This window comes from Ambystoma mexicanum, chromosome 11, assembly GCF_040938575.1.
Source record: "Ambystoma mexicanum isolate Mex_15411 chromosome 11, UKY_AmexF1_1, whole genome shotgun sequence".
Classification (NCBI taxonomy): Eukaryota; Metazoa; Chordata; class Amphibia; order Caudata; family Ambystomatidae; genus Ambystoma; species Ambystoma mexicanum.
The window spans coordinates 1,374,418,382-1,374,434,323 of NC_090934.1; the positions used below are offsets into that span (position 1 = coordinate 1,374,418,382).

General features: G+C 42.5%; 1 protein-coding gene across 1 annotated transcript in view; it reads left to right on the plus strand.

The window, feature by feature from the left end:
- LOC138504450 (transient receptor potential cation channel subfamily M member 7-like) overlaps positions 1-15,942 on the plus strand; it is a 1,624,316-nt gene that overhangs the window by 1,275,971 nt on the left and 332,403 nt on the right. Inside the window, exon 27 of the mRNA XM_069624957.1 lies at positions 7,726-7,772. Within this exon, the coding sequence (XP_069481058.1) occupies positions 7,726-7,772 (47 nt within the window). The remainder of the gene's footprint in view (positions 1-7,725; positions 7,773-15,942) is intronic.

The window sequence follows — 15,942 nt, forward strand, 5'->3', positions numbered from 1 at the left end:
CATTATTACGCTTATGTACACTTGACGGTCTATTGCTAATAAACTTTGATTCAAGTAAAGTCAAAGCTGATATTCCTTGCATTCTAGAATACAATAGATTGCGTTCACTGTACACCCCTCATCTGAAACAATACCCTGTTCCAGATAAAGTAAAATGTGGTAAAAGAAAAGTAAATGAAACAGAAATGCAACAGAATTCAACAGCAAATTCCGCAAAGAAACGAAAAGAAGCTAAAGTTTCATCAATTACCGCAAACATAGAACAACCTATTAGGGAATGTAAACCAGGGACGTCGGCAAAGAAGCAACAGAAAAAACGAAAAATGCACTCGGATACAGAACTTTCTGGGCCATTCAAATTTGCAAATGAAAGTGGAGTAAGTTGCTATGCAAATGTAGCAATGAATATTCTATTTCAACTGCTACCAATTGTTAATAATATTTACCTGCACAGTACAGACCAATTGTGTTTGCAAACGTTAGTGCTGCATAGAAATGCAACAAGCAATCCTGACAACACATACAGTGTTCATGGAGTAAGGCAACAATTGGACGACTGTGCTGGAATGGTGAGATTCACTATGAACGCACAAGACGATCCACAAGAATTTCTAATGTACATACTATTAGTATTGGAAAACAAAAGCATACCTGTAATGAAATCTTCCAAATTTCGTACATGTGGAAACATACATGCACTCTCTGTAGCAAAGTGATGCAGGAAGAAATCCTAAATGAGCAATTTGTGTATGTTTCCATACCAAATTGTGAGAGCATTCCATTTCAGCAACTTGTACAAAATGCAAACCATGGCAGATTATGTACTATTTGCAATTCAGACAATTGCGCCACCTTACTGATACAATCACATAGTACCTACATAATACTTTTTCTTCTATGTTATAATGCAGATGGCACCAAAAACAACTGCAAACTGACTGGATTCACACACGGTCAAGTGTCACTTGGAAAGAAAACCTTTACAACAGTAGGTATAATCTACCATGCAGGAGCTGCAACCAATGCAGGTCACTACACTGCATACTTTAAAAAGAATTGTGGATGGTTTGAATGTAATGATAGCACCATTACTCTAAATCAGAGATTGCCAGCTAATCTAACAAATGCGTATTTAATGTTCTTAAAGCCAAAATTTACGAAATAATGTGTACTTCAAGATTGTCAACAAATTATGTAAAAGACTACAAACAGTTAGAATACGCCCACAGGTATCTAACTACCCAGGAGGATGAAAGAATGACACAAATAAATGATTATCACGGAGCCTTCGGCCGACGGCCATTCATCCAAGACTCTAAGCCCTGGCCACAACCACTGTAGCATGTGACACCCATGGCGGCGTACTAATGAATATAATAATAGACATCGGAAAAAGTAATGCAATCACGGAAAAATGTCAATTTCAATGTTGGCTACCACTACGCGTCTGTTTTCAACAGTTAGAAGTTTCCTGTCCACTGCATGGACTGGAGTGCTATCGTTATTACACCCCACATTTTCTGTGCGTACAAGGTGTCCATAGAAAGTACATCATGAAGACCGACCCCCAGAACAAATGCATTGATCACCCATGTCTTACTGTCTGAACCTTTCCCAACGCTCTGTGACACAGCAAAAGAGTTCTATAAATAGAGCATGTGTACGCTGGTTGTTGCTCCACTTTCTGCAGATCCAAGATGTCTGGCGCATCCAAACAATCTGACGCAGAACACGTCTCGCAGCAGCCAATGGACAGAGACGTTGCGTGTCTGCGTTCATGACGCCAGCCCCTTAGCCAATCGGTATCTTGTCCGTGGACCAAACAGGGAAGTGTGACCGCGAAGCGGGCATAGATATCACTAATTGTTTTAGACCTACTTTTTGATAATTTCAAAGAAAAGTACTGCACGGGAGGTCACCAAATTTACAAAAGCACGCTTTTGGGACCAAGCCGCTGCCCCTGCTGCAATTTGGTGAAAATCCGTCCAGCGGTTGGAACTGTAGCCGTGCGCAAAGTTTTTCCTCCATTCAGTCTATGGGAAAAAAAGAAATTTTGGGACCCTCCCTATAACTTTTGCCCCCCTCGACCAAACATCTCCAAACTTTGCAAAAAAATTCAGAGTGGCCCATATACTTTTTTTTTTGCAAAGTTTGGTGAGGATTCGTCCAGGGGAGTGTTAGGGAGAATTCTCTCTTTAGGCTGAATTTCCTAACCTAGTGAGTCCCCCAGCAGCTTTGCTGGATTTCTGGAGTTGTTTTTTTCCTCCTGCCAAGAGTGAGACTCTTTTTCTCCCACTCTTGGACAGGATTTATGGTATTCCTTTGACTGGTAATGTGTTTTATGGGCTATGGGGTCCTTTACTCCATAGGGTCTCATGTGTTTTTTCTATGTGTGTTACACAGCACCATCCGTGCAGTAACACAGGGGTGTCATAGTGACACCCCACCATAGACTCCATACCCTGGTACTTACTACTGTCTCCCAGGGCATGTAAAGTCACCATTGGCTTTACTAGTCCCAAATTATTAACAGAAACCAGTACAAACCATCCTATTGTGGACGTACTGGTCGGGGCAATTCGATTGCCCCGGGGTCTGTTAGTCAAGGGGGCACATCTCCGTCCCCCCTGATCGAGTTTTGGCTGGTGGCAGTGGAAACTACTTTTTATATACGGCCGTGAATATTTTCCTATGGGATTTCCCCATTGTTCGAGGCTACCAACTTTAATTATTTAATTCTCATAGCCTCGAACATACCGCCAGTTTATTGAATTAATATTAATTGGCCGGTTGGTATTTTTTGCCAAGACTCAATTCTAAAATGGCGTTTGTGTTCTCTTCTGTGACTCCAACCCAAGTCGAGCCCTTTGTTCCACTTTTTGGCGGGCTTCTCCACAGAAGCCTCCAAAAGTGGTGCCACTCTGTCTGGGTACCACAGGGGGTGTGGGAGGGGGTTTAGGCACCCTGGACTGAGTTACCTTGGTAACTCAAGTCGCACTCTTGTGTGATTGGCCCAACCACTTAGCATGTTAGAGTGACAGCTAGGCTGAGTGAATGGGGGTTTTCTGCATAAAAGCAGGGCTTTGGGGACTGGAACTTCAAAAGTCGCCACAGGACCTGAGGATCCGAGGAGGGAGAAGCTGAGCCAACCTACCACGACGACACCACCGGTGGAGCCCTGCAGAACCGACTCACCGCTTCCCGACGACAGAGAAGATCTCCCGGCTGGAGAGGCTTCTTCCCCTGACTGGTGGGCACAACCAGTTTACCTTCCTTTCTTCGCACCCCAGCCCGGTTTGTGGTCGAACTGCCCGTGCCAAGCACCCCGGCGGCCGGATAGCCACTCACCACTGAACCGCGAATCACAGGACCGCTCCTTGTACCTGAGAAACTCCGCGGCTGGTTTCTTCCCTGGCAGTGCAACGGACTCCTGTCTTCCTCCACGACGAGATCCCCTCTTCCCCCGGATGAAGCACCGACTTGCACCCGCTGCCAGGAAAACTGCCGCCGCTGGAGCGTTCTCACCACTTTAAGGTCCTGTGTCCGCCAGGCCTCCCTTTCTAAAGATTGCTACAAGGTAATGATAACCCCTTAACCTTCTGGACTGGGCTGGCCGCCTTGACCCTCTAACTGGTCCCTTTCTTTGGTCCAACTCCTTTTTGAACCTTTACAAGACTTTTGTGCACTGCAACCGTGTGACCTTGGACACATTTCGTTTGGATCCTCTGAAAGTGGATCCGGCCTCTTGAACTCTAACTTCACGGTTTTACTTTGCCTTCCTCTCTTGTTATGTTCTGGTAAAAGTGTTGGGATCTGTTGCAACTTGTTCTCTGCTCTTCTCTCCCTTTTTAAAACGAACTATTAGAGTGCCATCTACGTTAAGCACTCAAAGCTGTCTGAAAATAAGTGGGGCTTTACTTAAGACTTGTCTAATATTCTTTTAAGGGAGTGTATATCTTTTAGTGACCGTGTTTTTGAATTACTTAGTATTAGTGCCTGTGTGGTTTTAAGTAAATAATTATATCTCTTTTACACCAAGCCCTGGTCAGCGTTTACTTGTTCTGCTGTGTTCTCTTGACCTATTGTGAATACTCTGTATACTGCCTAACTCTTCTTGAGGGAAGTCTGACTGCTCAGCCACAGCTACCAAGTGAATCTGTGTGGTACAGACTGCTACCAAGTGGGTTTACTGCCAAACACCTGTAGTCCTAAATCTTTTGCAGTGGTCCCAGAGGGAACTGCACAGGCTTCTGCCTAACAGGGAGCAAAGTTATAAGCCGCCCAAAAAGTGTTCTTCCTATGGAAACAGCAACTTAACCGTAACTATTACCGTGGCTGTGTAATATTTGTTGCTCAATGTTGCATTCTGAGGGCAAATAATGTGGTTTATTGTTGTACAAGAAATATTGAATCAGTCATTTTCTAATGACATTTAATAAACATCTAGGTCCAGATGTGGGAGGGTGCTGCTGCGGATTGGAGGTAGGGTGGTTGAATCTGTTACTCACCCTTCCAGAGTTCTCTTCCTGTTGTTCTGCCAGGAGGTTCCTGAGAGAGATTCCCTGAGCCTCTAGTCAAGTGGTCTTTGGTTTCAACTCATCAGGAATCGTCCCTTCTTTCTGGCTTTGTCAGTCAGTCCCTAGAGTCTCGAAGGACTAGTAGGAACAGATCCAGTCCTGCCTACTCAACACTTAGTAGGTGTTAACCCACAGAGGCATCTTTCTGCTGCAGTCACTAGAACCCCCATCTAAGAAGAGGGATCAGACAGTACTTTCCTTAAGCTGTCCCTAAGCTGCAAGACAAACAGAAAAAAAGACAAGATAACGATGATTGGACTAAATTATTCCAGGAGAGAAAGGCAACGATTTTGAAATGCTACGACTCACATCAACTGGGTGCATGCCTCAGGATGGGAGAGTATTGTGTTGCTCCTTATGGACACAACACAAGGCATCACCCTGGCTGCACATCCTTCCTTCTATTACTTATTTTCATTCTGCCTCTCCTTATCGCAAAGGTGGTGAATCAAAAACTGTTTTAATGCATAAAGAACAGAGAGGCTAATGCAGGCATGTGTAAACTGCCTGCCCGGACCACAGTCACACTGTGTGTTTTCAAATAACAGGTTAATCCCGCTAATGCTGAAGGGACCGAGGTCCAATAACAATAATACGTGACAGGGATCTATAAATCCTTCCATATTTCTATATAGCATTCAGTATGTCTTGTATATTTCACCAACATGAATCTATACAAAAATAGGTACATGTGGTAAACCTTATTACCATAAAGCCAATAGTATGAGCAGCATTCAGTAATTATAACGAATCACAAAATAACTAATCCCATTACAACAAACCCAAAATAACTAATTCCAAAATAACGAATTTGGGGAAAAACAAAAAAAGGGTTTGGGAGTGGGGAATAGTGATTTTGGGGGGTGGGAGAAAAGTATTGGGAACAAAAAAGGGGGTTTTGGAGGGGGGAACCCACAAAAACAATGAAAATGGAATTCGTTATTTGGAATTAGTATGGGATTAGTTGTACTGGGATTAGTTATTTTGGATTCGATAAAATCACATGTAACCATTATGAGCATGTGGGGCCCCTAATGTGAATATTGTATTGTAGTTGTAACTTATATAAAGTGCCTTTTCCCATTTGTATGGCCTCATTTCGCTTTGTGGTAGGTACGTCCTCTTGGAAGAAGACCAGCTATGGGAACATTCTAAGAAAGGCTTAGCTTGCATGAGGGCGTTTGTCCAAGAAAGGTATTGGGTGGGCTGGCTAGGCTCCGGTAAGCAAGCCAGGAGGTCAGGCATGTGGATGGGTCCTGCGGACAGTCATCACTGAGCACTAGTACAAGAGACTCCTTATGTGACCAGCTAGACCAAAAGTTGTCATAGTTTGTCGCTATACTCTAATGGCAGAGGTGTTGAGCAAAGTCTGGTGCAAGGGTCGAAGCTTGTTGAGCTAGACCAAATTTGTCATAGTCGTAGCTGCATTCTAATGTGTGTGGATGGATGTCCGTGGCTGTGGCAGATGTCCACTGAAGTGGTGCATTTATACATACCTTAAGCTCAGATGGAGCTTATCTTTGATCTCGCTGTGTGATCCGATCGTCTTGGTATGAACCTGGTAGGTAATGACTACAGGCATTGTTTTTGCATATGTTTGTCTCTGTAACAATGAATAACCATACGGAGAGCAAATACACTTAGAGTAACAACATCTTATAATCAAAGAAAATCATCGTGAAAATACATTGTGTCCCTAGTCATAATATAGTTGTACTCTACAACAGACTGACATGTTTTGAGCCCTCATGGTCTCCTCCCCGCTTTTTTATATATAAAAAGAGGATACACATTTCTAAAGGTAAAAGGTAAAGGAGGAGTTTAGGTCGAAATAAACAACCTTTGGAACAGAGACAATGGAATATCTGTGTGAACATTGTGAGTCTACCCATTACTAGAACAACACATAGTTAACATTTTAATTTCCCTAGATGTTCCATTGACTATAAGAAGCATAACAACAGAGACTCTTTTAATTCAATGGTGAGCTCTTGCAACACAATCGTGCTGACCAGTAAAGAGAGACATCCATTTTGTAGTGCTTTCTCAGAGTAACACATTACACACCCAAGGATTGCAAATACAATAATATACAAATATGAAGCATTTCCCAATATTGAAGCCCAGGCCACTGGTAATGCAAACAGAAGATGCCAAAAGGTGCAAGCAATCACTGTGCCATCCACACAGAGTTATGCAATTCAGCAAAAGTGAACTGTTACCCTGCAACTAAATATCCCTAATCGTAGAGCATACATATGTGCATTAATCAGTAATAATAGTCATTACATTGTATTGTGATTTAGGATAACCTGTGATATTTGTTAATGGTTTTAATATTACATGAAATAGGATCGTCTATGAGACAAGGTTTTCAGATTATGTCCTCATTACAAGATCAGCGGTATTCCGGCAGTAAATCCATTGGAATACCACCAATTAGAGTTATTGTTACTACCACTTGGTTCAGTGAATTCACCGCCGGATTCCAAGTGATGGTAGGCGGAGTTAATCCACGTTTTGTGGGGTTGCTTGGATTCCATGGGGATATTGGCAGAATTACCACTGGCGGTAATTCTGCTGGCGATAATTCTGCAAATTTTTCTGCAGGATATTTGAGGATTTACCTCCAGCTTGTTGCTGGAGGTAAATCCTTCACTCCAGGGGCAAACTCTGAATATGGTGGAGCAGTAAAAGTGGCAGTAGTTCCATTACCACCACTTTTTTACCACTCCGCCATACTCATAATGAGGGCATGTGTCTTTTATTTTGACTTGTAAAAGTAGCAGTTACTATTTTAATTTATTTCTCTTGTCAAAAAAAGACTTGAGCACTATTTTAGCTTATATTGAGTGTATAAAAGAATGCGTCATTGATCATACATAAAGATAATTGATGTGTAATTGTTATATAAATCTGTACATTTGGAAAAGGTTTGATAAGTGCTTACTTTTACTTTAGTATACAAAAATGGTGATGCTGTTTCACAAACGCGTTGGCTAGCAGTTAACCAAACAACTTCTTGCCCCTGCCACTTTCTAGAATTACTATGCTGAAGGACTGATACATATTTTGTAGATTGGGACCAACTGAAAACAAATTACCACGTTTGCAGCCAATAAGTTAGTTTACCTTTTTGTTCTTAAAGGTACATCGCAGAAAATGTCAGATCAAAAGACACCCTCCAATATTGCGGTAAGATCTTATTACCTTTCTAGTTTTCCTACTAACTCTTTGTAGTTCCTTTTATTAGAGGTTATGCTCAGATCTGGTAAGCATGGCTGGACTGGTAAGACTTTCTTTTCCGATCATGGGGTTAACCAATGCTAAATTCAGATGTGCAAACATGAGACAAAATACTGTAGCTGAGGCCATTGTCAATGCTTGTATCCACCACTTTGAGATCAGCTGGCAATGTAAGACATCGCGTTTGACTCTGTTATGCAGGATGCTTGCCAGTTCTTGGAAATGCCAAGCTGTATTAATCAAGTAGTTGTTTCTTTTACCTCACCAATGGCTTGTTTGCTGTACACGTTTCCCCAGATGTTTTGTGCGGTTGGACTATTTTGGCTACAGGACGTTCTTTTACAAAGGCCACATAATGACTTTATTTTGCTTTAAATTTCGTCAAATGTCAATGAGACCTTGCTGTGCCATGCTAGGCTACATTATGAAATGTTAGGCTGTGGTCACGGATTGCCATGGCACTCAATGCGTAGTCAGTTTATAGCCTACCCTGGACTTCCCACTGACACCTCAGATGCTCCAAATAAAGCCTTACATGGCCTACTATCCAGCACATCACAAGCAACCCATCACCATGCTGACATGTACTGGTTAGGGATAGTCTGTTATATTTCTTATGCTTTGTCATATTTCTACATATGTAATGTTATATTAACGCCACAAAGCAAGTATGCACATTGCAAATGTTTACCATTCTGCGGTTGTCTTACTCTGTCTTTTAATAAGCACTGTTGGATCAGGTAGGTGGAAAACACAATTGGTGGTGCTACGTGCCATCACATTGATGCCCTTAAACCTACTACAAACCACCAACTAACCTTCCATCCTGCCACCCTAACCAGCAAGATGTACCCATACACCATAATAACTAGCATAGCACAACTCTAAAATCATGTGACATGCATTCATGAACCCAACGGGGTCACCATGCAAACTCACACTTGAGTCCTACATACAAGCCCTATGCTATGCCCAGGCTGGGCATCACAGGACACTCGGACTCCAAAAAGTTCAATGAGCTTACTCTCACATAGTCAGTTCTTTCTGATCTGCATGCATCAACATTTACAAAACAAAAATACTTGCAGATACATAAACATAATCTTGTACAAAAGTAAGTATACAAAAAATAATTGTTTGGGCAAAAGACGGAACATGATCCTAAAAGGTATGAAATGTGAATATGAACAATATGAACACTGTATGGTTACACATTAATGGAAAGTATCAGCGTGGGTAAAAGATTCAAGTTGCAAGCTAGGCCTAAAAAGTGACTCGCCCCCTCAATTCTCGTAATACAAACAGCACAGTTTCTTATTCGCCGATAGCCTCCTCTTCGTAAAGTGTGTACATTTGAGGACTGGTGTCAGGCATTACAGGAAATTAATCATGATCCACAAAATCAATGTAAATATTACTTTGTAAGGGCTCTGAAATCTGTGAAAATTCTTTGTTGGAAAATATTCTTTGATAGATAATCTGTATTGTATAACCAACATCCTAATGGATGTGTTATTTCTAAAGTTCACATATGTATCAGATGAAATGGATATGTCACAAGGTTATCATTTGCACATGGAACTTAGATATCCAAGATTAACACATGCCACTGATACATGTCTAAGTGTTAAAACATATAGATTTCATATGAATCATGAGTCACTCTACCAAGAAAATAGACAATATTATCATGTTGACATACAATTGATACAGCTGATGGTATATACGCATATGTTTGTTTTTCGAATGCGAAGTGCCATACCAATATCGTGCAATGTCCTACACATTAAAAAGGTATGTAGCGACACATATTCCATCAAGTCACAGACAATAATTGACAATGAAGGAATTTCCAGGTTGACTAGGATATAACATTTAAAAGAACCTTTTATCGTGGTACTCAAAAACAGTAATAATGGTGGTAGACACAAAAATTACACACGCTTATGGTTTGTGACAATAGACATTGCATTAGCAGATGCCTTCATGTTCATAGATATTAGTACAAGTGCAGTTCCTCAATCATCCCTCCTCTGATGACTGTCCCACTTATAGATAACAATGCAAGTTCAATTTGTCATTTTTCTGACCTGAGATGACTGTGTTTAATCTGTCAATCCAGTAAGCTTCTCTTTGTTCCAGCTTCCTATTCATGTTAAATGTAGAAGTTTTAACATTGATCGCTTCTATAATCTGGAAGAAAAGTTGAGTAATCTGGTGTCTATGTTCATGCAAGTGTCTATCAACAGAAGAGTTGACATTTATTGTTCTAATATTAGACCTGTGTTCATTTCATCTCACTTTAGCTTTTCTTGAACATTGACCCACTTAATATAAAGAATTGATGATATTATCTGTATTGTATGTTGCATAATGTTTTAGCAGAATGTTCTGCCCTGTTGTGGCATGGAATAAAACATTGCCTTTTGTAATTGTGTTACGATTGAGCAATGTATGCATGGGTATGTGCCTCTTCATGTTTTCATATGTTTTCGCATTTAGTAAAATCTGTGCTAACCAGTAGGTCCATTAGCCTACTTCTTTAATAAGCGAACACTGGAGGTGTTGGAAAAAGGTCTCACAACTTGGTATCACTTAAGGATGTTCGAATGTTTGTGAAGGTGCTCACAGTGATGCTGGTGTTACCGCTTTCTTCCTCCTCATAACTGACATTTTCAGACCTTCGTATTTCTGGCAGGACTTCCATGAATCTTGTCTTTTTGGCAGCAGAATTGCGTGTTACCAGTTCCTCCTCTCAACATCAGCTTTTTACCTCAGATTCGTGGCAAAAAAGGCACTTGCTGTAATGCACAAGTTGAGAAGAAGACAAAACTGCAATTCTTTCTGAAGTGACTGTTTAGCAGTTTGCCTTCTGTATACGGGTTTATTGAGCCCCGCTCAGTAATTTGTTTCCATTTTATCCTTGAGCTCAAAATAGGTTCATATAGACAATGGGGTGGGGCAGAGTGAATGATCCCATGTGGCTTCGTTTCTACACATGGGAAAGAACATGTGATTCAATATGATATTCTGAAACAGGATTGTTTTACATTTATTTGCCGATTCCTTTATTAAATTGCTTTGGATAAGAGCCAAGCCCACTTCCAAGACCTAAATGATCAGATACCCAGTACATTGTACATGTTTTGCTTATTAATTGCGCAAAGGATTCCCTCTTTTTTTGGCTGTAAAGAGAAGTTCAGGATTAAAAGTGCTGTGCCTAACCTTAAAACTTTCCCAAAGAATTTGAGAGGCGCACAGCGCACATGTGTCTGAGCTCAGTGCCCAATGAACATGTCCGAAAAGTAGGAAGATAAATATTCCTTCCAATGGACTCCCTCCTCCGACGGATTCCTCATCTATCATATCTATCTCTCAGCGCCAGCTGCTCTTCAGACACTACTTTTTCTATCCTGAATGAGTGGAGCCTTTTTCCACTCATTCATTCTTATTTGCGCTAATTTTTGGAACTCTATTCTGTGTTTTACCTTTACTATGGAGTCTACGTTTCTCCATATCTCTTTTAAAGCATCTGTGTTTGACTTTTGCAGCACACAGCTCCTTATGGCCAGCGTTGCTGGGAACCCTTTGGGTTCTCCTTTGAGATTATTTTCTTATCCTTACCAACTACAATTCTTTTGTATCCCTCCAAAAACGTTTTACTATGAGAGAGATACTATACTATCCCCTGGTCACACCATTTTATGTGGAGTGACCAGGGGATACCTAGTATCCCCCTTCTCTCTGCTTTCCTTTGACACTTTAGTCACACAGACAACCCTTTAGTTGTGGCTGGTGGCAGTGGACGTGTTCTACCAAACAATTGTGCTATTCTGTGGTCCTAAGTGAATTAATGTTTTTTTTTAAAAAACGATTATAAAAAAGGCTGATTAAGAAAGACCGCTCTGTGACCGCACAGAGACGTCTTTCTAAATTGGAATTGACGGGTGCGGCGAGACCCGGAAGAGGAGTCAAGGGTGTGTGTCGGGTGTGTGTGTCGGAATGTGTCTGAAAAAGAAGGGTGGGTGGAGGGAAATGAAACTGCATGATAGTGTGTGGGGGAGTGGAGTACTACAGAGGAAAGTTGCTTTTGGGGGTGAAACCACCAAATAAAAAAAATGGTATAATCTATGTGCTTTTTCCTGCTTTTTGCGGGCCGCACAAAATCGACCAAAATGAATTGTTCTTTTTTTGGTTCGGCCTTCAAAAAGCGGGAAAAACAAGTAGAACCTATTTTTTTTACCGCAGACTGTATTCAGTCTCGGTTGTGCACAATAGGGTCACCTATGTTGTAACATTTTTTGCCTTTTCTAGCATGGTTGTCCTCTGTTACCCCTTCTTCTACCATTCTGGCAGTGGAGGTCTGTGTGTGTGTTTTGCCTTTGGTGGGAACCCTTGGATGGCGCCGTCTAGACTCCAGTGTGTCTGGACAGGCACCAAGTGAGGACTGGGGGGGGGGGGAGTTATTCACTCCCCTGCCCTTTGTCTGCCTCAGTGCCTCAATGGAACTAGTGCCCACTGGGGGTCTGTCTTTCCCGATTGGACAGCCATGCGACTGAGCATATGGACCTTTGGTTAACATGCATGCAATGAATGGGGATGTAGAATAACTCCAACACCAAATAATCGAACCAACTCAGGAAGATGGCAAAGGTTGCTGTTTTATTAACAATTATCTAAAACAGGGAGTTGCAACAGACATCAACAGACATTCGCTCGAGCTCTCAGCAAATTTCTTAAATACATGTATATACTAAAAATGTGTCATAGGTGACGTAATTCTACGTGGCAAATGATTAAAATAAAACTATGCCAGATTGCGATACCTTCAAGGCGAACATCTAATTATACTTTCTATACGGGGTGGGATTGTGATTGGATATCTACTGTCAGGTGGACAATTTAGGCCTACCTCTAAAAACATGTCATCTTCAAACACTATTAAGTACACAGTATATCAATGGTCTTCAAACTATAAGGCCCTTCATTATACGGCCCCCTACAATTGTTTGGCACGCCTGTGCCCTTCTGGAACATTCGGTTCACTTAGCAGCACGTAAGCTCAAACCCAGGTGCCAGGAGGTGGACTTCACTTTACCTCCCCACCCAGTTAGCCCAAAGTCTCTCATAACCCATGCCCTCTGCCACGAAGATATTCTTTGAACTTGGCTTTGCAGAGTATCCTTGTCTCTGGGAATATAAGGGAGTGCGAGCGCGCACTATCGTTGTTCTAGGACTCCAAGATCAACTCGATTTTCATCCTTGGCACACGTGACAGGGGACCAGGATTTGGACTATTTTGCAGAATTTAAATGTCTTAAATGTCTTAAATGAATAAAACTTAGCACGCTTGGTGTTCTTTCTTTTCAACTTAACAAGGGATGATTCAGCTTCACACGATTACTGCCTTCAAGAATGGATAACCAGTCTTGGCTGCTTTGCTTTGACACTAGGCCAGACAGCTTTGCCATTCGTATCACGATCTCAGCTAATTCTTGCTGTGACACAGTTCTCTGCTTTTTATCTCCATGGGTCCGGGCTTACTAAATTCATGACACCAATGTCCAGTTTATATACAAAGGCGGCTTTGACTGCCGTCTATTCACTACATATAGCCAGCTTCTAATATCCCTTAGTCTACTTGTGTTACAGCATCTATACAGTTATTGAACAGCTTGCATTTTCTGCAGTGCATCACACACGTGCAATCTTTTTTTCGCATATGAAAGTTTACTCGATTCTTAACTTCGTCATCAGTTTCTATAAGATTCATGTATTCTCTTCAGCCAGTATTCTCATGGCGTCACACTTGTCTTTCGTGACGTCACCAGCTCCTCTTTTACCCTTTTTCATATTCCATCTGGGAGTTCCTCCTTCAGATTGCCGTCTCTTTGGGAATACATTTGGGTAGGACTTCCTCAGAGGGTATCTCCTTTCGAATACTCGCTGCGGAATAGGCACACATGCAGGTGTCAAGCACGGCACGATCTCAGACTTCCAACATACAGGAAGTAGGGGGGTGGGATTTCCTGCAGAGGCATGCAGCTGCTCCTCTACAAAACCTTTTCAGTAAACCGCTGAGAGAGATTCCAGAGGAGTGTGTGCTGAAACTGAATAAAAGGTGAGGTTCCTGAGGTGAAAGGCAAGTCGACCACTGGAAACTCGAGTAACCGAAGAAGATGACGACCAGAGATGCCTGCAGACTCTTTGCACCACTGTGAAGCGACCACTGCTGTCCTGCCCCTGATTTCTACTTAACAGAGGAGCTCTGAAGAGGACAACTCCTTCCCTTGGACTGGTGGGACCAACCAGCCCTGAGACGAACTGCAATTTAAGCCATCTCCTGTGGTGCTGTGCTTTTCCAGAGCTTCCGACCGCGAATACCAGGAGACCTCGAGACATACCATCTGACTCATCCAAGTCACCTCACCAGAGTGCAGGACTCCAGGAATCAACAAAGCTTGACGGGGCGAATACCGTCCTTGGTTGGTGCTGCAGAAAAGGCGCCAAAACCGCAGACTGACCAGAGAAGATGAAGAAATCTGTGCTGAGCGTCCTCTCTCTAGACTGCTGCTGAGACATCCCATTCAGAGTCCTTCCTTTCATCACCAGACCGAGGAATCGGGAGACCGGATCAGTCGCTGCTGCACATAGGAGAATCCAGCCACATTTCTTCTAACGTAAGGTGGTACTGTGGACTGAAAAGGTATTGTTTACCTTAAACCAAAAGTCCCTCCTGAGTGTTGGAGTGCACAAAGGGTTGTCCATGGTGTTCACTATTACCTCTGACTCAAGCTGCCCGCTTGTGTTCCTTTAGTGCATCCTTTAACAGTGTCTCCATGGTTGTGTTAACTCTTCTAGCATCCTGTCCTAGAGACTGAAAGTATACATAGGAACATTTGCTGTTCTGCAGCTTCGCAACACTTTGAGCGTCTCCGAACTGACTTTTACATAGTTGGGGGATCAGACTTTTAAAGGTTTAGTTGCTAACAAAACACCTCTAGAACCTTAAACTCTGCTACTGTATGACTAACCAAACGTTTTCCTTCCTGAAAGACTTTGTGTCTCATCAGGAGTTGGGTGGAGCGTGAAAATGCAGCAGTAACGCTATTACTGGTGAATTTATCGCTCCGCCCAATCCCGAGTAGTGCCCTACCCTGACACTGCAAGTGAATGCAACAACGGTATGGGCATTTTTTGCAGTATTACCACCAGCAGTGTTTGCACCGGCAGTAGTTACGCCACCCCTCCCCATTGGGTCCAATGGACGCAATGGGAATGGGGACTTACTGCACCCCCCCCCCCCCGGCAACTCGGGATTTGGCAAGAATTGTGCCGGACGGATTCACGGTAACGCTAATAGCATTGGGCGGTGTCCCAGCGAATTAGCGCCGGGATGCCGCCCAGCCTCTTATCAGACCCTATATCTCATGTAGTTTTGCTATCTAAATACAATTACTGTTTATCTTTGTCTTAACGCGAGTGCAAGGTCGTACCAATAATACGGTGTAACTGTCATTAGTGTCAAACTCTGTAACAATTGTACCGCAAGCAACTACCAACTAAGCATTGGCCTTTGAAAAGTATTTATAAGTAATCCTATGTGTGTTGGTTAAGTGATCTAAGTATTTTAAGGCATTCCTTGTGTAAATATAATATATATTTTAATATATGTAATGGTGTTTTTTTGCACTACTATACTAACTGGGTTCAGTGTACTTACCTACAGCTCGCATCTTCTGCCTATGATAAGACTGCTCTGCCAATCAGAATATCCAGGGTGTGCCCTGCAGAGTGAGTCGGGCCAGAGGGTAGAATAGAGAGGGAGAGAGAGAGAGAGTCGCAGATGTCATGAAAGAGCACAGAGAAGGGGCTAGTAGCATCCAAGTAGATGTTAAGGTCTCTGGGGAGAGGTTGAGAGGTAGAGGCAAGGAGGGAGGAAGAGAGGTCAGCCCACTCAGAGAGGAAGAGGGCGATCTGGCCAGGCGGCCTGTAGATGGTGGCCACAGTGAGAGAAAGGCCAGGAGAGATCAAGAGCCTGCAGACAAAGCGTTCAAAGGAGGAGTAGGCCTGCATAGGAATGACAGAAGCAGGGATCCACTCCAGAGAGATCAGGGCT